The 23,054-nt window shown below is 36.6% G+C and overlaps 1 protein-coding gene across 4 annotated transcripts in view; it reads right to left on the bottom strand.

Moving 5' to 3' along the window:
- The window catches only part of USP48 (ubiquitin specific peptidase 48), a 73,900-nt gene that overhangs the window by 36,074 nt on the left and 14,772 nt on the right, over positions 1 to 23,054 (bottom strand). For all 4 annotated transcript variants that reach the window (XM_031464292.2, XM_031464294.2, XM_031464291.2 and 1 more), the window contains exons 2-9: positions 14,502 to 14,622; positions 12,850 to 13,006; positions 9,898 to 10,025; positions 9,442 to 9,566; positions 8,848 to 8,956; positions 6,322 to 6,455; positions 5,552 to 5,634; positions 822 to 1,001 (exon numbers count right to left, since the gene is read on the bottom strand). In XM_031464292.2, the coding sequence (XP_031320152.1) occupies positions 822 to 1,001; positions 5,552 to 5,634; positions 6,322 to 6,455; positions 8,848 to 8,956; positions 9,442 to 9,566; positions 9,898 to 10,025; positions 12,850 to 13,006; positions 14,502 to 14,622 (1,037 nt within the window). The remainder of the gene's footprint in view (positions 1 to 821; positions 1,002 to 5,551; positions 5,635 to 6,321; positions 6,456 to 8,847; positions 8,957 to 9,441; positions 9,567 to 9,897; positions 10,026 to 12,849; positions 13,007 to 14,501; positions 14,623 to 23,054) is intronic.

Here is a 23,054-nt window from a genome sequence, read left to right as displayed (position 1 = left end):
AAGATGTTCATTAATTTCTATAAGATGGAATATAAAATAATTCATAAATGTTCATATTCAAAGCAATTAATCACTAATGGGATTTTATGAACTAAAAGCTGCAATGTAAGTTGCATATTACAATGAGAGGCATTAAAACATTAGAATGGGATCCTCAGTATATGTGGGGTCTTTCTCTTCAAATGTTTTACAATTTAGGACTACCTATACGGAGAAGATAGACAGGAGAGCCTTAACAACGCTTTTAATCCTACAATTCTCTGACTAAAAATAAGATGGATCAAATAAATCTCAGTAAAGAACAGTCAAATAAGACTAAATTTTAATTACTCACAATTTAAAGCTACATGTCAATTTTGTTCCTAGTTAGAATATCAAAATAAGATATAAAAGCAAATGTTAAGAGTTTGAGTATTACTTAGGTAAAGTGAGAGCAAGATTGCTATATGTTTAAAATGTGATTTAAAAATAGATAATACTTCTAATGTGAAGACAGAGTTGAGTACCACTCAGGAGGCAAGCCCAGCACACTTTCCATTTTTTCTTTTCCAGCTTTACTGAGGTATAATTGACTAATAAAAATGGTGTGCATTTTTTAAAAGTAAAACTTTTTCAAATTGTACTGAAAACATGACACAGAAACCATGTCTGAAGAAAAATCATTTTTAAAAAATGAGCATTGCTATGAAAGATGTTCAAAGATCTTATGTGTGTTTAAGAAGTGCATAGTCCGTAACAATCTTGGGCTCTAATTTATCACAAATGTTTCTGTAAAAAAAAAATTATATTTTAAAAGGGCACTCACAACTTAAAGGTTTTACCTAGATCTTCCTCAATCCCTAGTTGTAATTTCTTCCCCTCCATCTTTTCTATGTCTTCGTCATTAAACTTATACCATTCACCAGACTGTGGATCCTTCACATGGGCAATGTAGTGACCAGAGTAAGCGCTCACTCCTCTGTGTATGAGGACTGCACTGAGTTCATACACATAGGACCCACCTGGAGAAGTAGAAAGGGAGAAAATGAAAGAAATTTTGGATAACATTATTTCTTCTTATACCCTGAGCCTGAATTGAAATGATTAAAATTCTTTATGCATCTGACAGAATTCAAAACATGTGACCTAAGATTTCAAAAATTACAAAGTAATGTAGTAGACATTGTCTTAAGCAGTTCACTGTATTAGCTATCTAGTCCCTCTGCAAAATACATAGATGGGAAGCTATGGCATTCTGGGCACTTAGGGTTATGAAGCCACTCTGTAGTGTATTTTACCCTCCTGCATAAACTGGCAGACCATATAGTTACCAAGAATCAGTTGTTCATATTCTCCAACTTGTTACAAAAATTAACTGCACAACCTAGTGAGATATGAGTGCAAAGCTAAAAGACTATAATTCCTAGAAAAAAGAACAAATGCTTTTTAAAAATTTGAGTTAAGTCATTAAGGAAAATTGCTCTCAAAATAGGTGTATACAAGACAATTAGAAACAACATGGGAAGAAACAAAAATCTAGACTGGTTCTGCACTCAGATTTCTTTTTAAATATTTTACGATCCTATTCCATTTTAAATAAACAAAACCTACACATCACAGCCTACGTACTATGCAAATGGTTCATGCAAGAAGAGATAGCTTTATCCAAACATCAAAACACCAGCAAAAGAATGAACATCTATATTTTAATATAAAATATTTTAAAGTTTGAAAAAGAACCCTTTAAAGGATTGTAAACTTAAACCAATTATAGGGAGAAATTATCTGTGTTAATCATTTCTACTGTAGTCTTAGTAAAAATTGGAAAACAAATTCATTAGGAATCCCACAACACAAATACAACCACTATTAACATTGAAACCTGCAGTTTTTTCTAACAAATTTATCAGTAACATCTTTCCACATCATTAAATATTCTTCTAAAAATTTATAGTGAGCATACACAAGTACCATAATACAGTGAACCACAAGAAGTGAGTCACAAGGTATAGCAAATCACTCATTCAACAAATAAACACACTGGACACTGTTTTAGGCACGGAGGACACAGAAGTTGACTGAAAGGACAAAGTCCTGCATTTTTCTTTTTAGCTCAGTAGGGGATACAGTAATGCAGATTAATACCTGGACCAAAGCCCAGCTAACCCGCTCCAGCTGAAAATAATTTAAAATACCGGGTAAGATAAAAATACTTTAAAATATTTTAAAATGCACTGGTCAGTTGGCAAGAAAAGAAGAATTCTCAGAAGCCAAATACTATGTGAAGACAGCAAGCTAGGGAGGTGAGGACATTGAAAACAATTTCCTCCTGAGAGTCCTGGGTGAAACTTGATCAACTTGAACTTTGTTTTTTTCACAGTTAAGAGGTTTGTGGGACCTTAGATAAAAGCTAAGATCCACAAAAGGTGAGGAGTCTAGACGTGAACTCACATCATGAAACTAGGGCTCTTCAGTTTGAAATAGGAGAAATGAACCTGCCCTACACCAGAAATAGGAGAAAAATTATCTGCCTTATACTTTGACTCTTGAGGTGAGGAGAAAACCAAATATCTGAGCAAGGGAACCTGCAGCATTGGACTTGGTCTGGGATGATACCTAACCAGTAATGACCCCAGGTATTTGGCAGAAAGAAACCTAGGTATCTCTGGAGAAGGTGGCTTCATCCCAGCCCTAAGTGAATCCCCATTAAAAATTTCCCACGTGCAATAACCAGCATGTCAGATATAACAGGTACAGATGATGTGGCAACAGTAAAAGAGCCAGCAAAAATAAACCTGCATAATATTCCAACAATGTCCATCATGACCCCAAGTTATAAAACTAGGGTTTCTATGTTTAGAGAAATGAGAAGCCTGAAAATATATGCAAGGGATAGGGAACTACAAAGAGTGACGCAAATTTGAATTAGAGGAAATATTCGTAATTACATTAAGTATAAATAGATAAAAAAATCCAGTTAAAAGATAAAAATTGACAGATTAGATTTTTTCACCTAAATTTGAAATTCTCCAAAATAAAAAGATTGAGAAGACAGGCACACCTATGGTGTTTTCCTCCAGTGTTCAATGGCCAAGACGGGGCGGTGGAGGGGAGGGCGCAGATTAAGATTTAATCACAGGCTGTGCTTCACCTGGCAATATCCCAGGAGGCAAAAGGTAAACTATAATGTTTAATGGTTCAAGCTCATAAAGTAAAATGTTAAAGGAAAAAAATTCAAAAGGAAGTGGTTGCCATAAAAGTCAGGTTACTGGCTATATTTTGAGAGCAGGAAGCCGTAACTGGGAGGAGCCCACAGGAGGCTTTGGAGTATTAGGAATGTTTTCCTCCTTGACCCGTGTGGTACTCACGAAGACGTTTACTTTGTGATAATTGTCCATACATTTCTGTATTTTGAACTTTTATGAACATTTTAATGTTTAAATTAAAAAAAGAGGAGGAAAGATATGATGGAATAAGATGTATGACATTTAAACTGTGGGAGGACAAGGTAGCATATGACCCTCAAAAGGGGAATAGGGAGACAAAAAATCACTGGAGAGTTCTTATGAGGTCTGGTAAAGACAGCTTACAACAGCAGTAGTTAATAGCATTCCCTAAATTATTCATGAAGACAATAAACCACAGAAGTATTAGCGGTGACTGTAACTTTATTATCAACAGACATCACAATTTTCATTACCACATTACCACTAACGCAGATTATCTGATTTTATACTTATCAATTCATTCTACTCATCAACTTAAGAGTTACGGTGGTTTTGATTAGCCACTGAAATCTGTTCTTTGGTGTCCACCTGATTACGGTATTACAAATTTGTCTTAGTATTTTGACAACTACATTAAAATGTAATTGGTTTCTTCTAAAATTCTATGAATTTTATGCACTCTTAAAGTGGACTACAGGGATATTAAAATCCCCAAGAAATACAGCAAGAGTTGAGTTAAGAGTCAGCTACGAAACATTCAAGGAATGGGGACCCCTCAGCTTACATATCTATGCATATCTGCAGGTTAACTATTTAAAGAAACAAATGAATTCTCCTTTTAAAAACAGATCACCTTTTATATCATTCTTTTCCACTTTGTGTGCATGTGTGTATGCAGCACGTATGAGTTAGAACATAGGAAAATATAAATACTGGTTATCTTGCTGATAGAATTACAAGTGGTTTTTATTTACAACTCTTCTTTATGCTTTCTGATTTTTCCTAATCATCTAGAATGAATCCTGTGCAATTTTAACAAGCTAATTTATGTCTAGTATTCCACTTATACAAGGTAATACATTTGTATAGCAAACATTACAACAGCCTTGGAAAGACAGGTCTATAACTATAAACTACTGGATTAATTTTACAAGTCATAGTTAACAATTCTAAAATAAAAACTTTTATTTCTCCATTTAAAAATTAAACTTAGTAAGACAACATATTGAAATATTTCTACAGGTTTCTTCACCTATTAAGGTCAAAGTTTTTCTGTACAGTATAAACTGGACAAATATATAATAAATTTAATAACAAGAAGTATTCAAAATCATAAACTGGAGTCAAGGAAAATAACTTTACATCTCCTGTGTTTTTGACCCCTGAGAAACCACTAAGCTAGTGGGCTTCTCTAATTCCAAATAATTACCTAACAAAGGAGTCAGGAAGCAAACTACTATATAAAGTGACCTACATCTAAGTTTACGCATTCAGCCAAATACAGCAGTAGCAAAGCCCGGTAGCAATGTGTAGAGCAGCTTCCTTCTTCCAGAGGTGCGAATGTTAAACCACAGGTCTGGTTAAAGCATCATACTTTTTAAGATTTAAATATTTACCACATCATTTCCCCCAACCTCCCCAATCATTTCTTTTAAAGGTTTTATTTTATGGCCTGTTTCCATTTAAAAGCCGCCACCAGAACCTCTTTTATGGAGACAGAGTTTAACTTCAATATTAAAAATTTAACCAACTTTAAAATCAATGTTAAGAGAGAAGTAAAATGGTCCTCCCAGTAAGCGCAGGCGAAACAAAGGGCAAGATGTTTCTTTTCTCTAACAAGAATCTTCCCATTTGGTGAGGTGAAACTACGAAAAGAAGAGTAGCAAATTATTATTGAGACTGTGTCATAGTCTCGCACAACTTATCAGTGGTCAGAGATCCAACGAATTACGGCACAAATACTGGAACTAGGCCACCTAATGTTTTTGATGAAATGTTTTTTAAAGAATGTGAATGGAGGCAGCTTGAAGACCCTTAATTTTATGAGGAATTTCAGATATGGTACTGAGGCTAAGGTAACACGAGTGAGTTCAGGAACAGCAAAATCTTTTTTCAATTTTTATTCTTTTATACTATTATATAGATATTGATGAACCATCTAATTTTTGTTGTGTACTTACTCATAGAAAATGAAAGTAACATCTCAGCTCACCTAAAATGACTTTGCTCCCTGAGATTACCAAATAAAATTTAGTAGTAACTGCCATTCTGTACTTAACACAAGTAGATCACAAGTCACAGCCTCTGAACATTTATAATTATCACCACTCAGTAAAAAGTAGTACCTTTGTGTTCCACATAAGGCTCCATATCCAAAATTTCTGAGAAGCCAATGTAGGTATTCAGCTTTTTCTTATGTCCAGTTTGCCTAACCAAGAAGAAAGCTAATTATATTTATATTTAAAACAATCATAAAACAATATATAAGCTCTATCAGCTATTTTAATAAACTCAGTAGAAGCTAGGTAATTTCATCTAGCAATCTTGCTCAAAACATAATCCTGTCTTAGAATTAGGCAATAAATAATCAACAGGCTAAAAGGTATGAATTTAAAGTGCTAATTCCAAACAGCACATTTCCAGAAGTTTTAATTTTAGTACAAAAGAAACCACAGATGTTCCTGTTTTACAGAAGAAATGCACATGTAAAAACACTACCTGGTTTGAATTATAAAATAAAAGATACATTCTCATGGAAATAGAGGCTATTAGAGTGAGTAGAAAATTTACTGGAGTTCTTATTTAATAATACAGAATGTCAAAGTAATTTTGTTCCTACCCAAATGTTTACTTGGCCTTTGCAGTTTTTACTAATTTCTCAGAATAAAAAATAAAGATTCTCTACTTTTTTAATTCTTAATTATATATGACTGGCTTTAAGAATATTGTGATAAGTCATGAAATACTGGCATTTCAAAATGATAGGCTCCATCTATAATTTTCATCACCAAATCCTGAGTTTCAAATTATAAGCATTTTGCTCTTAACTGTCTATGGTAAAATCTGTACGTATTAGTCACAATGAGCGATGAACACTACAATTGCACACATTTACCTGTCAAAGACAAAACGCATTAACTGTAAGTTCAACGTGCAAGGAAGGCTAAGGAGTCGGATCTTCCTTGTTGCGTTCTGTTTGCTTTGACAGTTTTCGCAAAAGTATCGATTGTCTCCTTCTAATTTTTCTTCCTGATCAGGAATAAGACATTAGTTTTAAAAAAAATTAAAACAAGATGGAAAGATTGTTTTAAGTCATCAAATCTCTGATGCAAAGCATAATTTCATGAATTAATAGCTTCTATTCAAGATCAAGTTATTATAAATATGAAGGACACAGAAGATATAAGGCATTGCTTAGGAGTGACATTATTTGTCTACAGTGATTTAAAACAGATGTGCCTCTTTCCAAAATGTATGAGTATAAAAATACTTGGTTTTAGGTCCTTTGTCCTGATAATTCCATTTCTGGGAATTGTAAGAAAGCAGGTTTAAAAAAGAAATAAAATATGCACTTTGATGCAGCAAAATTAATTTTGAAACAGTGAAAATGGGTGGCAACTACATAAGGGAAATAGAATACGAAATTACATATATATACACAAAATTCATACCACACACACAGTTAACATTACTGAACCACATTCACAATAGAAAGCTAATTGTGCTCAATGTTAGAGCTAATGGTGGTTTTTTTTTTATTATTATTACAATTTTTCCTTTATGTTTCTATAACAGCTTTCTGGTACAGGTTATTACCACCACTTTATTCACTTGGCTCTAGGGTGCTTCTCAACTCACATCCCCCTCAGCATCCCTCACTAGCTGCTCCTGTCTCCCTGATCTCTTAATGTTTGAATGTCCCAGGGGTCAGCCCTTGGTCTTTGTCTCTCTCACTCCCTTTGCAGTTTTTATCCAGCCTTGACGTCTCACCTGAACTATACCTTACCTATCAAATTTAACATGCCCCAAGGCAAACTTCTAAGCCCTCTCCCAAACCTTCTCCTCCCACCAGCCTTCACAACTCAAGTCGCAGCAATTCCCTTCTTTCAGCTGCTCAGGAGTAATCCTTGACTCCTCTCTTTCTCTCCATATCCCATCTGCAAATTTTATCAGCTCTACTCTGAAAAATCCAAACACTACTTATCACTTCTTTGGCTAACCCTTGCTTGGTCCAAGCCATCATCAACTCCTTCTGTTTGCCTTTGCCCCACCACCAGTCTATTCTCAAGATGGCAGCCAGAGTAATCCATATTAAAACAGACTATATCACTCCTATGCTTACAGCCCTCACATGTCATCTCATTTCAGGGTCAAACTTCTGACAAAGGTCTACCTGGCCCTATATTTTTTTTTCCCTCGAAGAGATTTTTTTTAAAAAATGGAAGTATAGTCGGTTTGCAATGCTGTGTTAATTTCTGGTGTACAGTATAGTGAGTCAGTTATACATACATACAGAAAGATAGGTACATGTATTTCTTTTCATATTCTTTTTCCTTATAGGCTATTACAAGGTATTGAATACAGTTCCCTGTGCTACACAGTAGGACCTTGCTTTTATCTACCTGGCCCTATCTGATAAGGTCCTTAGTTACCCCTACAATGTTATCTTCTATCACTCTCCCCTGGTTTATTCACTTCAGCCATACTGGCCTCCTGCTGTTCCTCAAACCACCAGGCACATTTTTGTCTCATGTTTTGCACTTGTTATTTCATCTGCCCCAAACAATTCTTGGATGGCTCACTACTCCATCACCTTCACTCACCCTTCCATATGCCATCCCCCTCCCCTGCTTTAGTTTACTCCATAGCACTTATTACAGCTGACACACTCGCTGGCCCTCGCAGATCCCTATACATACTATACTATAAACTTCTTAACAGAAAAATGTCCGCTTCATTCACTATGGTTATTCCCAAAAGCTGAAACACTGCCTGAACGCAGCAAGCACCTGATACTTAGCTGAATGAATTCAATAAATGAGTACTTCACGCATGCTAATGGCTGTGCTAAAGAAGTAGGGTAAGTACAAGATACTTTAAGAAAAGAAGCTATATAATAAGCTCATCTGCTGTGCTACATGTCTGTTCCTACATGTCAACAAAGGTTTCCTCTCAGCAACTTTTCCACTCTCAACAAAAGGGAACCACTTCTGGGTCTCTACATAAACCTAAATACATAAAGAGAGAAATATGGAGTGCAGGGGTTGAAGAATGGCCAATTTTTATGTAAAGAAAAATCTTCATTCAACACTTTCAATAGTTCTCATTAAACGTAAAAAGGTAAACTAACCTTATGGTAACATAGCTTACATTTTCTTACTCTACAATTCCCCCATTACAAGTTTTTGCACATACATAACTCTATATATAAAATAACCTGAAATAGCCAAAAGTTATTTTAAGATGAAGCCTACTTCAGTAATTTATAATTTACAAAGTTTCTTCTAGATCATTTCATAGAGACACTTCAAGACATTTCATATATAGAAAGTCAAAATAATGAATTTATCCATTAAAAAACAATTCGGAATAGCATTTAAATTGTTAATCAGCAGAAACATATACACCAAAATGTAAATACCTTCAAAAATTCCGAGATACAATCTGTTAACTGTTTGTGGCCTTGGATATTTAACTCCAGTTCATAAAACTTTGATAAAAGCTTAGATTCTCTGCCACACTGATTGCAACTATAATAAAAGAGAGTGATAAAATTAAGATCAGAGTGGGAAAAGCAGTAGTAAGGTTCTACCGTATTACATCCTAGAAAGATAGAAATAAGCATTTATAATTTTAGTTCTTTCATAGAAATCATTTACACTATGCATACTCAAAAAAGAAATAAAAACAGAAAGTGATTGGTGAGGCCATGCAGTTAAGAGTTACTTTACTCTTAGTATTCCAGTTGGCTCCAGTCTTACTCTTTCAGCTCACATCACAGCCATAAAATAACAGCAAGAGCTCAACCAGACACAGATCCCAACACCTGGATGGGTTCAACTGCAATTATCAAGTCAGCTGTTTACATGTTCCCATGGAAATGCACTGCTATAAATACTCCAGGTCCCAAGATAACCCACTAAAGCCATAACTTGGAACTGAACTGAAAATTAGAAAACACATGAGCAACTGCCTTAGAATAAAATATATCATGAAAAAGTGGAAACACACTTACACAGTTACATAAGCATATTCCCCACAGAACTGTTGCTGGACAATGTTCCGCACATCTGGGTTCTTTTGTTTAGACAAAGTATCTTCCAAAAGAGACATAAAGAGCTTTGAAAATTCTTGGGCATCCTACAACACAAGTTTGGGTTAATAAAAAAGAAATCATATCCTGCTTTTTGACTTGATACAAATAGTAGTAAGTCAAATAATCCAGAAACTATCTGTACTTTGAACTTAGCATTTCTGAATAAAGACAAGAGCTTTGTTGAATCAGTTTCTGCCCACATATTAATTTTCAGAAATGGGATCGAGGAAAATGTATAACATACTGAACAGTAACTAAATGCTCCAATTCAAAATAGAAAAATAATTATTTTTAAAAATTTCTTCATTTCCTTCTATAAATATTGTAAAGAGTGCTTTTTATATTAAAATAATAATAATAATCATAGGCTCTTACCTGCTGTTGCCCTGTGTCCAAGCCCAAGGCTTTAACAAATCCCGATGGATCAATGTATCGCCTATTACTGTTTTGCAACAAGGCAAACAAGTACTGGAGGTGCTCACAAATTGTTTGAGGCTCATAATCTATTAAAGAAACGATTGGTTTAAAAAAAAAAAACTGCTACTTTTTAAAAAGTATGTACTCCTCTTCACATGAGAACATAATTAAATACCCTTACATCCAAACTATGTTAGTGTTTTTATTATAGTTTTAAAACTTTAAAACAAATTAGTAATCACGTCTTTTGACAGTATAATGAGACAGCCATGGCTGTCTCTATACATCCCCTAAAGGCAAGAGACTATACAGACAACAATAGCAATTATGACTAGTTTCTAGAGTGTCAAATCACACCAAAACATCCAATCCAGTAATTAAAACAATATACTATATTTACTGTTCATGTAAAATGGCCTGATACTTTAATATAGTCTCATTAATGTGAACTTGCCACAAATGGGGGAAATGACAGCAATCTCAAGAACAGGGATTCAAACCTGAAGTATATGATGATTTACTGTTAAAAATCCTAAAATTTGGTGGAGGGTATAGCTCAAGTGGTAGAGCGCATGCTTAGCATGCAGAAGGTCCTGGGTTCAATCCTCAGTACCTCCTCCAAAAACAGATAGACAGACAGCCGACCGACCAACCTACCTACCTAATTCCCCCACTGCCCCCCACCAAAATCCTAAAATTTAGTGTCAAGTTTTAATGAGTTGGGGGGAAGGTAAGCAAATAGGGAGCATGGATTTCAAGAGTGCAAAGAGACTGAGTATTATCTTCTCTGCCAGTTATCAAATCATTGCCTTTCAGCTCCAAATCCACCTTTCTTTGTCTACTCTACACTAACAGAGATGAGCTCTGCAAAGATCCCTCCTTTGCCAGCTAGTGCACGGGTGAGTCTTGTCAGCAGAGGGCACTGGAGGGTTTGGTTGGGCCTCTCACCAGGCTCCCGCAGGGGACAGCTCTCTCAGGGCTCTGGGTTCCTGCAGCCAGCAGTGGCCAGCAGCTTCCTCCAGCATCTCCTCTAGTAGCTTCACAACAGGATGCCTCTGCTGAGGCACTCCCTCCCAAAGGACCACCCTATGCATGACCTCCTGGATACCTTCTCAGGTGACTTTGCAGGGGACTGAGGCCCAGCACTTCCCTGAGGACAGTTTCCAGCAGGAAGGCCAACTGAGGCATTTCAACACCTTTTTGGCCTTCTGGTGAGCACAGGCAGTGCTTTCTTCAGTGAGGTCTGGATCTCAGGCCTGACTAACCAATTCCCCCATTATTCTAATTTCCTGTTAATAATTCTTTCTCTTTCAAATTATTGTGTAGTTTCTGTCTCCTGACTGGTTTGAAGGGTTTATCTCTTTACTACCAACTGTGACTCACCAATTGTGAAAAGGAAGCCAATATTTCATTTGTAAAATAAAGATAAAAATCTTACTTCGAGTGCAAGGGCTTTACAGGATGTTAAAAGCTACAAGTAAGTTTGTATCTACTCCAACTCTTATTATACCCGTAGATACTTCATGAGATCTTAGATAACTTAGACTCTGCTGGCTTTGCTATCTGTAAAATAAGGGAGTCGTTGAGCCAGGATTAGACCTCAGATCCCATCATTTCCAGCATAAACTCCTTTCACTATACTGCACTGTCTCTTAATAGCAGAAATGTACACTCTTATCAGAACAAGATCATGGACTTTGGAATTTAAGTGTTTAGAAGTTTTAAAAAACAATTCTTGAAGATACACATTAAAACTACAATACCCAAAGACCATGGTACCTCATTTTACAAAGCAGAAATTTAGTTTTCACTTATTATTTAGCTGTCACCTCATCAGTAAATTTATAATTCAATAAAAACAATGCTAAAAAGTAAAAATGATCCATTTTCCATTACTCATCCTTTACATACACAATTCTTTAAATACCTACCATACTATTAATCTAGATTTAAATATTCAGAACTATAGAAATAAAGCTTTGCAAAAACAATAATGTTCAAGCACTATGTTTTGAAGCAAAGACTACTATTTACAAGGACCAAAACTCTAAAGTGTTACCATTATGTAGCAGACAGCAAGAAGGAAGATGTGGGGCTTACGAATCCTATTTTTTTCTCTGTCAGAGCCAAAGATGTGAGCCATGTGCCCAAGTAAGATCATATGAAAGATAGCACAGGATTTACACATGAGCAAGAGTCCAAAGTTCTCAACTTGGAGCTCCCAGACCTTAAAACACTTCCCTCCACCCACTCCCCAGCTTTGAGAAAAAGAAAAATCTGGTTTGCTCCATGGAAGTTCCATCTCAAAGAGAATAATCTCTAAATACAAATATCAGTTAGCAGTAACAATCAACATGCTATGCATGAAAAAACTAAATTATTTCAGTAGGAGCAGTATGAAACTGGCTTTTAAGTTTGCAATAAGTGCAGTCGCATATGTAGTGGCCAATTTTGCCAAGGTTGGCTGATTTAATCTTAATTTTAGAGGGTCTTACATAAGTCAGTCTATTTGGGAATCAAGACAAAAGACTGTGGTTACACTGAAGTACCTATTAAGTCTAAAGAAAGGAGTAATCTTGTTTGCTTTCTTGACTGACTTTTTAATCAACCACTAGACTTTAATGGACTTCAATCACAGCATATTACATAGAGAAACTGTAGCTATAAGCTACATAAGAATAATCAAATATATTTCCTTCACTTGAGTATTTGCCATTTTGGTGCATAAATGAGTAAATATATCCAAAAAAGGAAAAACAATTTTGAATCTTGACAATATTTGTCAAGGACCTAGCACCACACCTGGCAAGTAAGGAGCACTCAAAAGCTTCCCCTACATGGTTGGTTCAGATGTGGCCTAGTTGGCAATGTATTCATAAGTGAGCCCTCCCCACATCCACCCCCACTAACCTTTCTCTTCGTGGATCCCATCACCCATCATGTAGTCGCTGCAGGTACTTGGACATAAGTAGAGCGCCTGTCGAAGCTCCAAGTTGAGAAACCACACTTGAAGAAACGTGTTGACATAACAAGTAGCTCCAAGGTTAGTCAGGCCCACAAATGAGTTCTACAAAAACACAAAACTTGTAGTTATAAAATCAATCTCCTTTTAAGTAAAAAAAAAAAATTATGAGAAGCCTTAAGTTTCAGGTTAAAAATCTGTTACACTGTCTCAACCCATAAATCCCCATAAGCCTCTCCTGGGTTCCGGTTAGGGCACAGTTGTCATGAAAGTCCCAAGGGGAGGGTGACTACAGGAGCAGGAAAGACTGAAGACAGCACCACAGCTCATCTCTAGTCTGCTAATCATCTTCTAGTCTTCTCCAGCCACTTAGATCTAACTTAGAGGACAGTGGGCTCTTGAAAAGATTGGCTTTGAACATGTGCACATAGGTTTTTCATTTGCAATTAACCTAGAAGTCCAGCATTCAGTAGAATGACACAGTGAAACTTCTAGAAAAGTTCCTTTTTATCCTATAGATCTGGGAAATGGAGGGTAGAGGGAGTTGGTTGCAACTTTTTCCGAAGACAGGACTGAGAATTTCTGAACTTGCAAAGAATCAATCTTTTTAACAGAGGAAATACCTATACATCTATTTTGCAAATGCCAAAAAAATTTACGGTTAGAAAAAATCACCAAAAAAAAAAAAAAAAAAAGTAAAACTATGTGTTGTATGCATAATATGTAAGAATACAAGCCCAAGAAAGCAAATGGGAGCTTATTTCCTTGACTTAACACTTAAGAGAGCTCAAAATAAAACGTGCAATGTTAAAGCAAACAGAGAATCAGTATTTAACTAAGACCATTGTTTAAAGGCTTACTGGGAAAGAAAGAAAGAAAGAAAGAAAGAAAGAAAGAAAGAAAGAAAGAAAGAAAGAAAGAAAGAAAGAAAGAGAGAGAGAGAGAGAGAAAGAAGGAAGGAAGGAAGGAAGGAAGGAAGGAAGGAAGGAAGGAAGGAAGGAAGAAAGAAAGAAAGAAAGAAAGAAAGAAAGAAAGAAAGAAAGAAAGAAAGAGAAGAAAGAAAGAAAGAAAAAAAGAAAAAGAAAAAAAGGAAGGGAAGGAGGGAAGGAAGGAAGGGAAGGAGGGAGGGAAGGAGGGAAGGAGGGAGGGAAGGAGGGAAGGAGGGAAGGAAGGAAGGAAGGAAGGAAGGAAGGAAGGAAGGAAGAAAAGAAAGAAGAAGAAAGAGAAAGAAAGAAGAATAAAGAAAGAAAGAGAAAAAGAAAGAAAGAAAGAAAGAAAGAAAGAAAGAAAGAAAGAAAGAAGAAGAAGGAAGAAGGAAGGAAGGAAGGAAGGAAGAAGAAAGAAAGAAAGAAAGAAAGAAAGAAAGAAAGAAAGAAAGAAAGAAAGAAAGAAAGAAAGACAGACTGACTTACTGGGTTACACAGCTACCTGTTTTAAAGCACACCATTAAGAACTGTTCCAAGTCAAGTGGGTTAGAGTCTTAAGTTCCATTATATATCTGGAAAGCTGCATAGGTTACCTGAAATCAGTAATGGTTTCTGACCAAAGCACAGAGCACAAAGGAGCATCACAAAGAATCTCCTTTAAAATACTGGCTTACCTTTTTTCTCCTCTCACAGTTGGGGTCATCAATGTTATGAAAACTGTTTTCATCTATTTCTCCTAACCAAATATGCTCACCAATCCCAACCAAGCAATTCGGATTTCCTTTGCAGTTTCGTCTGTGGGAAAAAAAAAAAAAAAGCATTTAATTAAAAAATACCACAGTTCCATGATAAGAAACATGCAAATTAAAACTAGAATGATATATCATTTTTCACCTGTTGCTCATCTATTAGATCAGGAAAACTGAGAAAGCATAACATATATCCAGTTTGTGAGGCTGTAAGGAAACAACTCATTTACTGCTGATGAGAATGCGAACTGGTAGAATTCTCAGAGAATTTTACAATCACTAACAAATCTACATACACAGCTATTTTGACCTAGCCATCTCATTTCTAAGAATTCACTCTGAAGACGCACCTCCAACAGTCCAAAAACACATATACTAGGTTATTCAAATTACAGCATTGTTTGTAATAACAAAATACTGGAAACAACCCGAATGACCGAACATGGGGAATATGAAACATCCACAAAATGGAGTACCACACCACTGTAACATGAAAAACACACGAAGATCTCTATGAACTGATGTAGAGCAATTTCCAGGATGTATTAGTAAGTATAAAGCACAGTGCAAAAGGGTACCTATAAGTATGCTATTTTGTGTGTAAGAAAGACAGGGAAATCAAATATACGTGTGTCTGCTCATTTGAACAGAAAGAAAAACACAAAGAGGATAAATCAGAGACTAGTGAAAACTGGTTACCTCCAAAGTATGAGTGGGATTAGGGGGAAAAAAAGAGAGAAAGAGAAATGGGTGACACTTTTCTGAATATACTGTTTCACACATTGCTGAATTTGGGGGCCATGTGAACATTAAACACACAATAAATCAGTAAGGATGGAGGGAACCCTTAATTCAACACAAACAGAAACATTCCAATTGAGTAACATACCCATCCTGAAAGGAAGAGGGTGGGGCACTGACCCAAGTAACTGGAACTCAGTCATTAGCAAGTTTGTTTAGTAGTCTCAGGATAAAGACAAAAGGAACAAATACCAAACCAATAGCTTCCTTTTCACAGACACGTGGGTTAACAATTCTAAAAAAAACTTTCTGTACATTCTGCGATTAAACAAATAACTGAATATATGGAGGATAAAGGGAATCAAATTTTGGAGAGGAAAGTTACAAATAAGAAAAAGAGGAAGAATAAAATGAATCCTCCAGTACAAATTAGGAGTAACAGGTATAAGTTTAAACTCAAGGGTGTTAATAATATATACATAGGTAAATTAGTGTTGCCAGATAAAATACAGGACAGTAGTTACTTGAATTTCAGATAAATGACAAATTTATATTTAAAAAAGGATCTGTTGTCTATCTGAAATTTAGATTTAATTGTGCAGCCCAAACTAGATAGCTTTTGGTCAGCTGAAGGCCTAAAAGCAATAACATGAGCACACCTAGCAACCAGATCTTGATTTCCAAACATTCCCCACTTGAAGAACCCAAGGCTCCTTAGAGAAATGGCTGATTCAAAGGCTAAGAAGGCAAAGTACAAGATGAACATGGAACGTCTTGCTGTGCCCAAAAAGTAAGGACGTACTCAAAGAACAAGAGGGACATGGGAAAGGGGAGTTTAAAGGGGGTTCTCAGTGGCTAAATCTGGAACAATGTGAGCAACAAAATAATAATGAGATTATAACCTGCTGAATAAAGTGGGAATCCATAGTGAGATGGATGGATGGGTGGCCCGCCAGACGGATGGACAAGAAATCTCTTCTATACCATATAGAAGTCAACTATCAATGTGGAAGAAAGGACAGAATTAGAAAATCACCACGTGGCTTCCATCATATCAATAATAGAATCAGGTGAGAATTATCAATGGATGCTAGGGTAGGCAAGTTTGAGAAGTAACAAAATATTTACATAGTCAAGTTGCTCATTAATTACAAAAGGAAAGATAGTAACTTCTAGTGGACAAACCCGGCAGATACCACCTTAAGCAAATGATCAAAGTATAAGTAGCCAGTAAAAGATCTAATCAACAGGATGCACTTCCTGGTGTGATGCACTAAGAGCACAACATCACTTCTGTGAACAAAAGTGAACAGCCTAAATCTAATTATGAGCCAACACCAGACAAACCCAAGTTGAGGAACTTTCTACAAAGTGTCCTGTAATTTCAAAAACATCAGTGTCATGATGTACAAAGAAAGACTGAGTTATCATTCCAGATTAAAGGAGACTTAAGAGACACAACAACTGGCTGAAAGTATGAGCCTAGATTTTCTTTTGCTATGAAGGACATTATTAGGTCAGTATGTTCAGAATATTTCAGAAAGTTACCCACTAAAGCTTTATTGATAGCAGTAAAAGACTGGAAATATCCTAAATGCCCATCAATAGGAAACTGATAAATATAACCAAATGATGGAAACTACTGTAACACAGGGTGGGGGGGCAGGGGCGCGGGGAGGGTATGGAGAAACTTACTGTTGTAATATGTAACAGTATCATTAGTTGAAAAAAGCAAGATACAAAACAGTGTTTAAAAATGGGTGTTACAGACCTGTTTGTTTACATAAAAGGATACACTATAAACTGGAAACAACCATCTCTGAGGTTTACCTCCATTTGCTAGCTGCTAAAAAAAAAAGGAAAGAGCTTTCTGTTTTCCCATCACCTTTTATATCTTTCAGACTTAGAACTTTGGAAAGTACTACATAGTCCAGAAATAAGTAAATAATTATTTTTAATGTTCTGCTTAAACGTACTGCCTTCTTGGGTTTAAAAATAAAAATGAAAACAAATTTGGCCGATTTATGAGTTTTGTCAGGTTTTATGTCAGAGCCAGGTTGGAAAGTAACTTACTAAAGAAATAAAAGTAGGACTGATCTACTGTGACAGAAGTATCTAAAAGGATATTTTTTGTGCCTGTAACTCATCTCCAATGGGAAATGACTACAAGGGAGTTACAGTGCCGAGTAAAAAAAACTTTCCCTTTTACACAAGAGTAATTTTTCTCTTCTATCAATAGATATAAAGAAACAAACAAAAAACCTGATTCAGAGACTAGGGAAAGCAACCTAAAATCTTTCCTTGGAATAGAGGCAAGACTTTATTAGGAATTTTCTTTTAGGAAGAAAATTACAGCTAGCAGCATTGAACTACAAGGTCTTCAGAACAGGAAAAGTTAGCATCCATTACTAGCATGAAAATGCATCTCTAAAACTAAGTTAAGTCGGTACTTATTCTTTCAGATCTGCTTTTCAAAGCTCTGTTGAGTCTCATTTGTTCTTTCGCCTCTTAAACAAGGAAGAGGGTACAATCTTCACGGGATTTGGCTAGGAAGGCAGGCACTCTCCTATGGGTCAAACACATTATCATTCTCTCAAAACACAACGATTCTGATGGAGCTGGTCTGATACTAGTCTCCTATTCCAAACAGCAAAATAGAGAAAATGAACAAAAAGTAGGCTCTCCTTGTCCTTGCTCTTCCCCTCCCAAACACACAAAATAATTCTTGTATACTTGGTCCCAAGTTGGCCTCAAAAAGCAAATACAAACATACAGACAGCTATGGCCTCAAAATGTCATACAATAGGTTTAACTTTGAAGTCTTTCAAAAACAGATATGATAAATTGGGAGCAACGTGCATTATTTGGCCCTAGAATACTGTTATTTTTTTGTTTTTGCTTTTTTAACTTGTCTTCTTAAATTAACTGCTGGCGAGGTATTGCTAAATAAGGTTCAATCAGCCAGAACACCATCACACCATCATAGTGTAGATGACATGAATCTCTTAAAACACTGGGCCTCACCCCACAACCCCAAGCGGATCTGGGTCCCTAAGGCCACAGTTCAGGTGAGAACCAAAAAGCAGCACAGCAGAATGCCAAGTACAGAAGACTAGATGGAATCCCCCTGTAGAAGAAAACCTCTCCCACTCATCAGTCTCCAATGCCCTGAACTCCTTTTTACCCCCTTTAGGAATGGGCTACAGGTGTCAAGTATCATCTACCATCCTGGTTGTACCAATTTACTTATAGCAGAAAAATATCTCTGTGTACTTGTTTCTATTAAAGGGTAAGAAGAGACAGATTAAGGAGGTTGTATGTTTCGAGAAAACGAGAGACAAGACATATGTTTGATGTGTAAAAACCCTAGCCAGTTGACTCAAATTTATCTAACTTTCTTGGTCCTAGAAAACATCTGGATTTGCTAATGCTGGCTTAGAAATCAAGTCACATTTTCAAGGTCACATAGAGCCCCAATTTAACCTAGGTAGAGTGATGCCACTCACCTTCTCTGAAATAGTAAGTCCCTACAACCTTATTAACTGTACACTCCACTCACTTCCCATTGGTCTTCTTCCCAGAAATCCTTCATTCTGCCTACAGTGGAATCAGAGGTGGAAAACTGAATCACAAACAAAACAAATCATGAAGAGCGGTCAACCTGGTTCTCCTTTGGCTCTCTCCCACTCTCATCTCTCAGTTACTTTATGCATCAGTCGGCTTAAGACTAGATTTTTGTTTTATGTGGCAAGTGCCTATTACTGTAGGTGTCTAGTTTCTTCCACTCCCCCTTGCCTCTTTTTGAGAACAAACTGTTCCTCCATTCTTGTGGTTCTAGTAAGAGCTGCTGAGATACAGCTCCCACCAACCACCCAAAAACAAAGACCTCATATTTCAAATGAGAACTGAGGGAAGGGAAAAACAAACAATAAACCAAAAAATGACAATCTTTCTTCAGTGGCAGACCCTTCTGAATAGCGTGGAGCTTGGGAAGCTTAGCTGTCTCAGCCTTAAGAAAGAAATCAACATACTGATTTGTATGAGAAACAGAGCTGGAAGAGGTTCAAGAATCACTCCTTATCCCAATTGTTTCCCTGCCCTATTCATGCTTTATTTGTCCAAATCTTCCTTAAATTAAAAAATACCTCCCTAGCTTTGTTACCTGAGGTATTTCCCTTATGAGTATGTTAGTTTCAAGTTTCTTTCACTTGTATCTAAGAGCCTCAACTAACAAATATGGACTAACCAAATAAAGCTTTCATTAACACTCCAAGAGCCAACAATCTACTTCAGTCTCTGACAGATCTCCTAATTCTTAAAAACAGCTTTGCCCCTCATCAGCTCCAGAGAAATGTAAATTTAAAAGAGGCCATGAAAGATGTATTCACTTATGGAATCAGCAGAAACTTTTCTGTTGATGAACCGCGGTAAAAGTGACAGTAACTGTCTATTCATTGCCAAAGAGAAGTAAATAAACACAACTCTTCTGGAAAAACTTGAGTGTGTCTCGAAATGTTAAGTAACACCAACACTTGGTTTCAATACTTCTACTTCTGGGCACATGTCCACAGAATATGCAATGACACTATAGCAATGAAACAAAATGATGAAGAACCCCAGTGGGTACTTTTTTCCTAGGACTATTATAAGACACCAAGTGGCCAAATTGGTAGTCAGGGGATAGATTCCCAAAATGTTTAATACGACATACTAGGCAGCTGTGACATTATTTGCTGTGATTTTAGGACAGGGAACACTTTGGGAGTGATGTAAATGACAGACCAAAGCTGAACAACACCTGAGACACAACAATTTCCCTAGGGAGAGATGCAGTCCTAAACCTATTCATTCAATGGTGATGCAATGGAAGAAAGGTGAATTCAAGCACATCAATGAGATGAAATCAATAGGACTTTGAGAACTGATTAGATGATGTAGGCAAGAAAGAAAAGGAGATATCTGCAGTGATGCCCAAAATTGTAAAGAAAAGAAACAATTTTTCACAAACAAAAAACTGGAGAGTGGAAAAACAGTAGGCTAGGTATCTTGGGGCGCAAATGACTTAAGTTCCTCCCATACTGGCCATAGGGAAAAGTGGTAGTTTTAGCTCTTGTTTTGACAGATCTCCTCATTTAGGAGTATGCCTTCCAGCACAGTGGATGGAAATTTATAATCAATGATTTCATAGTTGCTATGTAGTTCAGAGAAAATTCATTATTTGAATGTGAGAAGGGATGGAGATCTCAACTCTCTGAGTGGTCATTTAAAGAGTTAAAATTTCTTCCTCAACACCTTTTAGTTTCTTGCCCTTAGGACATCATTTCACACAAAACAGCCTAGGTAGGAATCAATGAAGGATGGCATGCTAACTTTTCCTGCTTCTGGTGAAGATCCTAGACTATACTAAGGCTTTGCCGAATGCAGCCAACAGACTTCTGAAAAGTGATTTGTGTATGCATGTGTATGTTTGTATATGTGTGTGTGAATATATATATATGGAAAGAGAGAAAAAGTTAACCAAATATTACTGAAGTGGTTTCAGTAATAAACCATTTATTGTCTGAATTGTCCTTGAAAACTTCAAATCATCTCTGTAACTCCAAATGTCAATCACTCTATCAGAATGACAACTGCTTAGGATTATTAGACCCATTAACTTAGTTTAGGTATTCCCCTCCAAACTAGTCCCCTCTGATTAAGGATATTCTTGTCTCTCTATCATTTTATTTCATAATCACAAACTGGTCTCTTATCAGATGTCAAAAGTAAAGAGAAATTCAAAAGGCTCCCAGGCTCCTTGTCCTTCGCCAGGTGGAGAAGGTGAGGAGCTACATACAGCAGTCACTGTCTAACTTCAAGCCCTTTCCAACTCAACATTCCTGGGCACCTCCCTGTCCTATGCACTGGTTGAAAGAAAACAAAACAAACCCTCCTCCATTATTTGGGTCACAGAAAAAGAGGTCTCCATTTCTTCATGTATTAAAAAAACAAAGGGGATGGGTTAGGTGAACATTAAAATTTTCTGTTTTTCTTTCTTAACTTGGATCACCTTGGAAACTCACATTTACAGAAACTTGAGTTCATGAGGCAGTAAGACCATTCTGCTTGGACAGCCTCTAGAAAGAACAGAAGATGATGAAAACAAGGGTGGAAGTGATGCTGGGTTAAAGAGCCAGTGATTGTGATCAGTCAGAGTGCTGCTGCAGGGACAGTTTCAAACAGCAACTAATAAATGTTGCCAGCACAAGGTGTGCCACATTGCAAATGAGTGCAAGTAAACAATGATGTGTAACCAAAACCTATCATCTTATAAAAGCAACTAGATGCTACAGGTTCACACATTCTGTCAAGCCAAGATGCTCAGATAGGAATTACAAGACCTGAGGATATCGAAATAAAAGACAAGGTCCCAAGCATCAAAGAAGGGCTCACAACCCAGGAGGTGACAGCCAGGTGAAAGGACAACTTCAGAGAACTAAGTGCTTTGGTGGCATTAAGCACAGGATGCTGCACCAGAAATCTCATAGGAGGGAAGTGTTGCCAAGCTGAGTCTCCAAGGGCACACAGGAATTCACTAGATGCGGGCAGAGAATTAAAGAGCATTCCAGGCCTAGGAAAGCTTATAAAGAGAGGCTAGAGAAGCAAGCTAGGGGAAAACCAACGAAGGCTCACATGGCTCCCTAAGGAAGTCTTCCTACTTATGCAGCTCAGCACAGACACAGGCTTTGGGGAGAGGGAGGTGGGAAGGCCAATGAGGCTGCAGAGAAGCCTGGGGCTAGACCAGATCACAGAAGATCTCAAATACTAGAGAGCTAGGACTTCATTCCATAAGCAGCGAGGAGCCAACACACGATTTTAAGAAGAAAAATAACTGGATTTGCATCTTAGAAAGAGCGTCTCATTATGCTTCTCAACCAAGGTGCATTATCGGAATTATCTGAAGATTCCACAAGTTTTGCTTTCTCAATCAATGTCGTTCTTGTAATTATAATGCTCCTCCTGTTTTTAATAAGTTTCAAGTTTCTAAGTTTTTTTTAATGGGAAATTTTCAAAGTATAAATGGGGGAGGGGCAGTTAAACAGAGACATTTAACATGAATGCTGTTAATTATAAGAGATGAGAAATGAGTGCCTGAAATGTAAAATAGATCTAAGAGTTCAAATCAACAGTACCTGTTATCAGTCATTTTTGTGGGGAGTGAGAGAAAAATCAGGTTTTATGTATGTTGTTTCATTTAAAGTATTTTTTAAAAGAAGGATGGGAATCACTAGTAATGAATGTTTTGAGAATATACGCATCTAAAAATTAGTAAAATGTTCATTTGCCTAACAACCTGACTTCATTTGAAAATTTGAATTCTGACCAAAAGAATTCAAGAGAAAATAAACACAGCAAACAAGACAGGTTAAGCAACAGAATCCTGGCTGAGCATCTTTCATAATGTGTAGCTACCATCCTGAAGCAGGTTTACTGGCTCTATGGCTGCTCTTCTTCTTTTAGAAAGAGTTCCAAGGCTGGAAGACCATCTTTCACCAAAAAGCCTTCTCTCTTTCATCCTTCTAAGATTCAAGCTGCCATGAAACATTTGATGGTATTAAAATAGGCACTTTCATCCAAAGTTTTCAATTTTTCAAAGCAGGTTAAAAAAAAACAAAAAAACTCCCAAAAGTAAATTAACTGTTAAAACAATGTGAGTAAATCCTCTAGTAGAAAATACAGCTCAGTGCCCAAGCAGAA

This window comes from Camelus dromedarius, chromosome 14 (assembly GCF_036321535.1).
Source record: "Camelus dromedarius isolate mCamDro1 chromosome 14, mCamDro1.pat, whole genome shotgun sequence".
Lineage (NCBI taxonomy): Eukaryota > Metazoa > Chordata > Mammalia > Artiodactyla > Camelidae > Camelus > Camelus dromedarius.
This window is presented reverse-complemented; position numbering and strand designations above follow the sequence as displayed.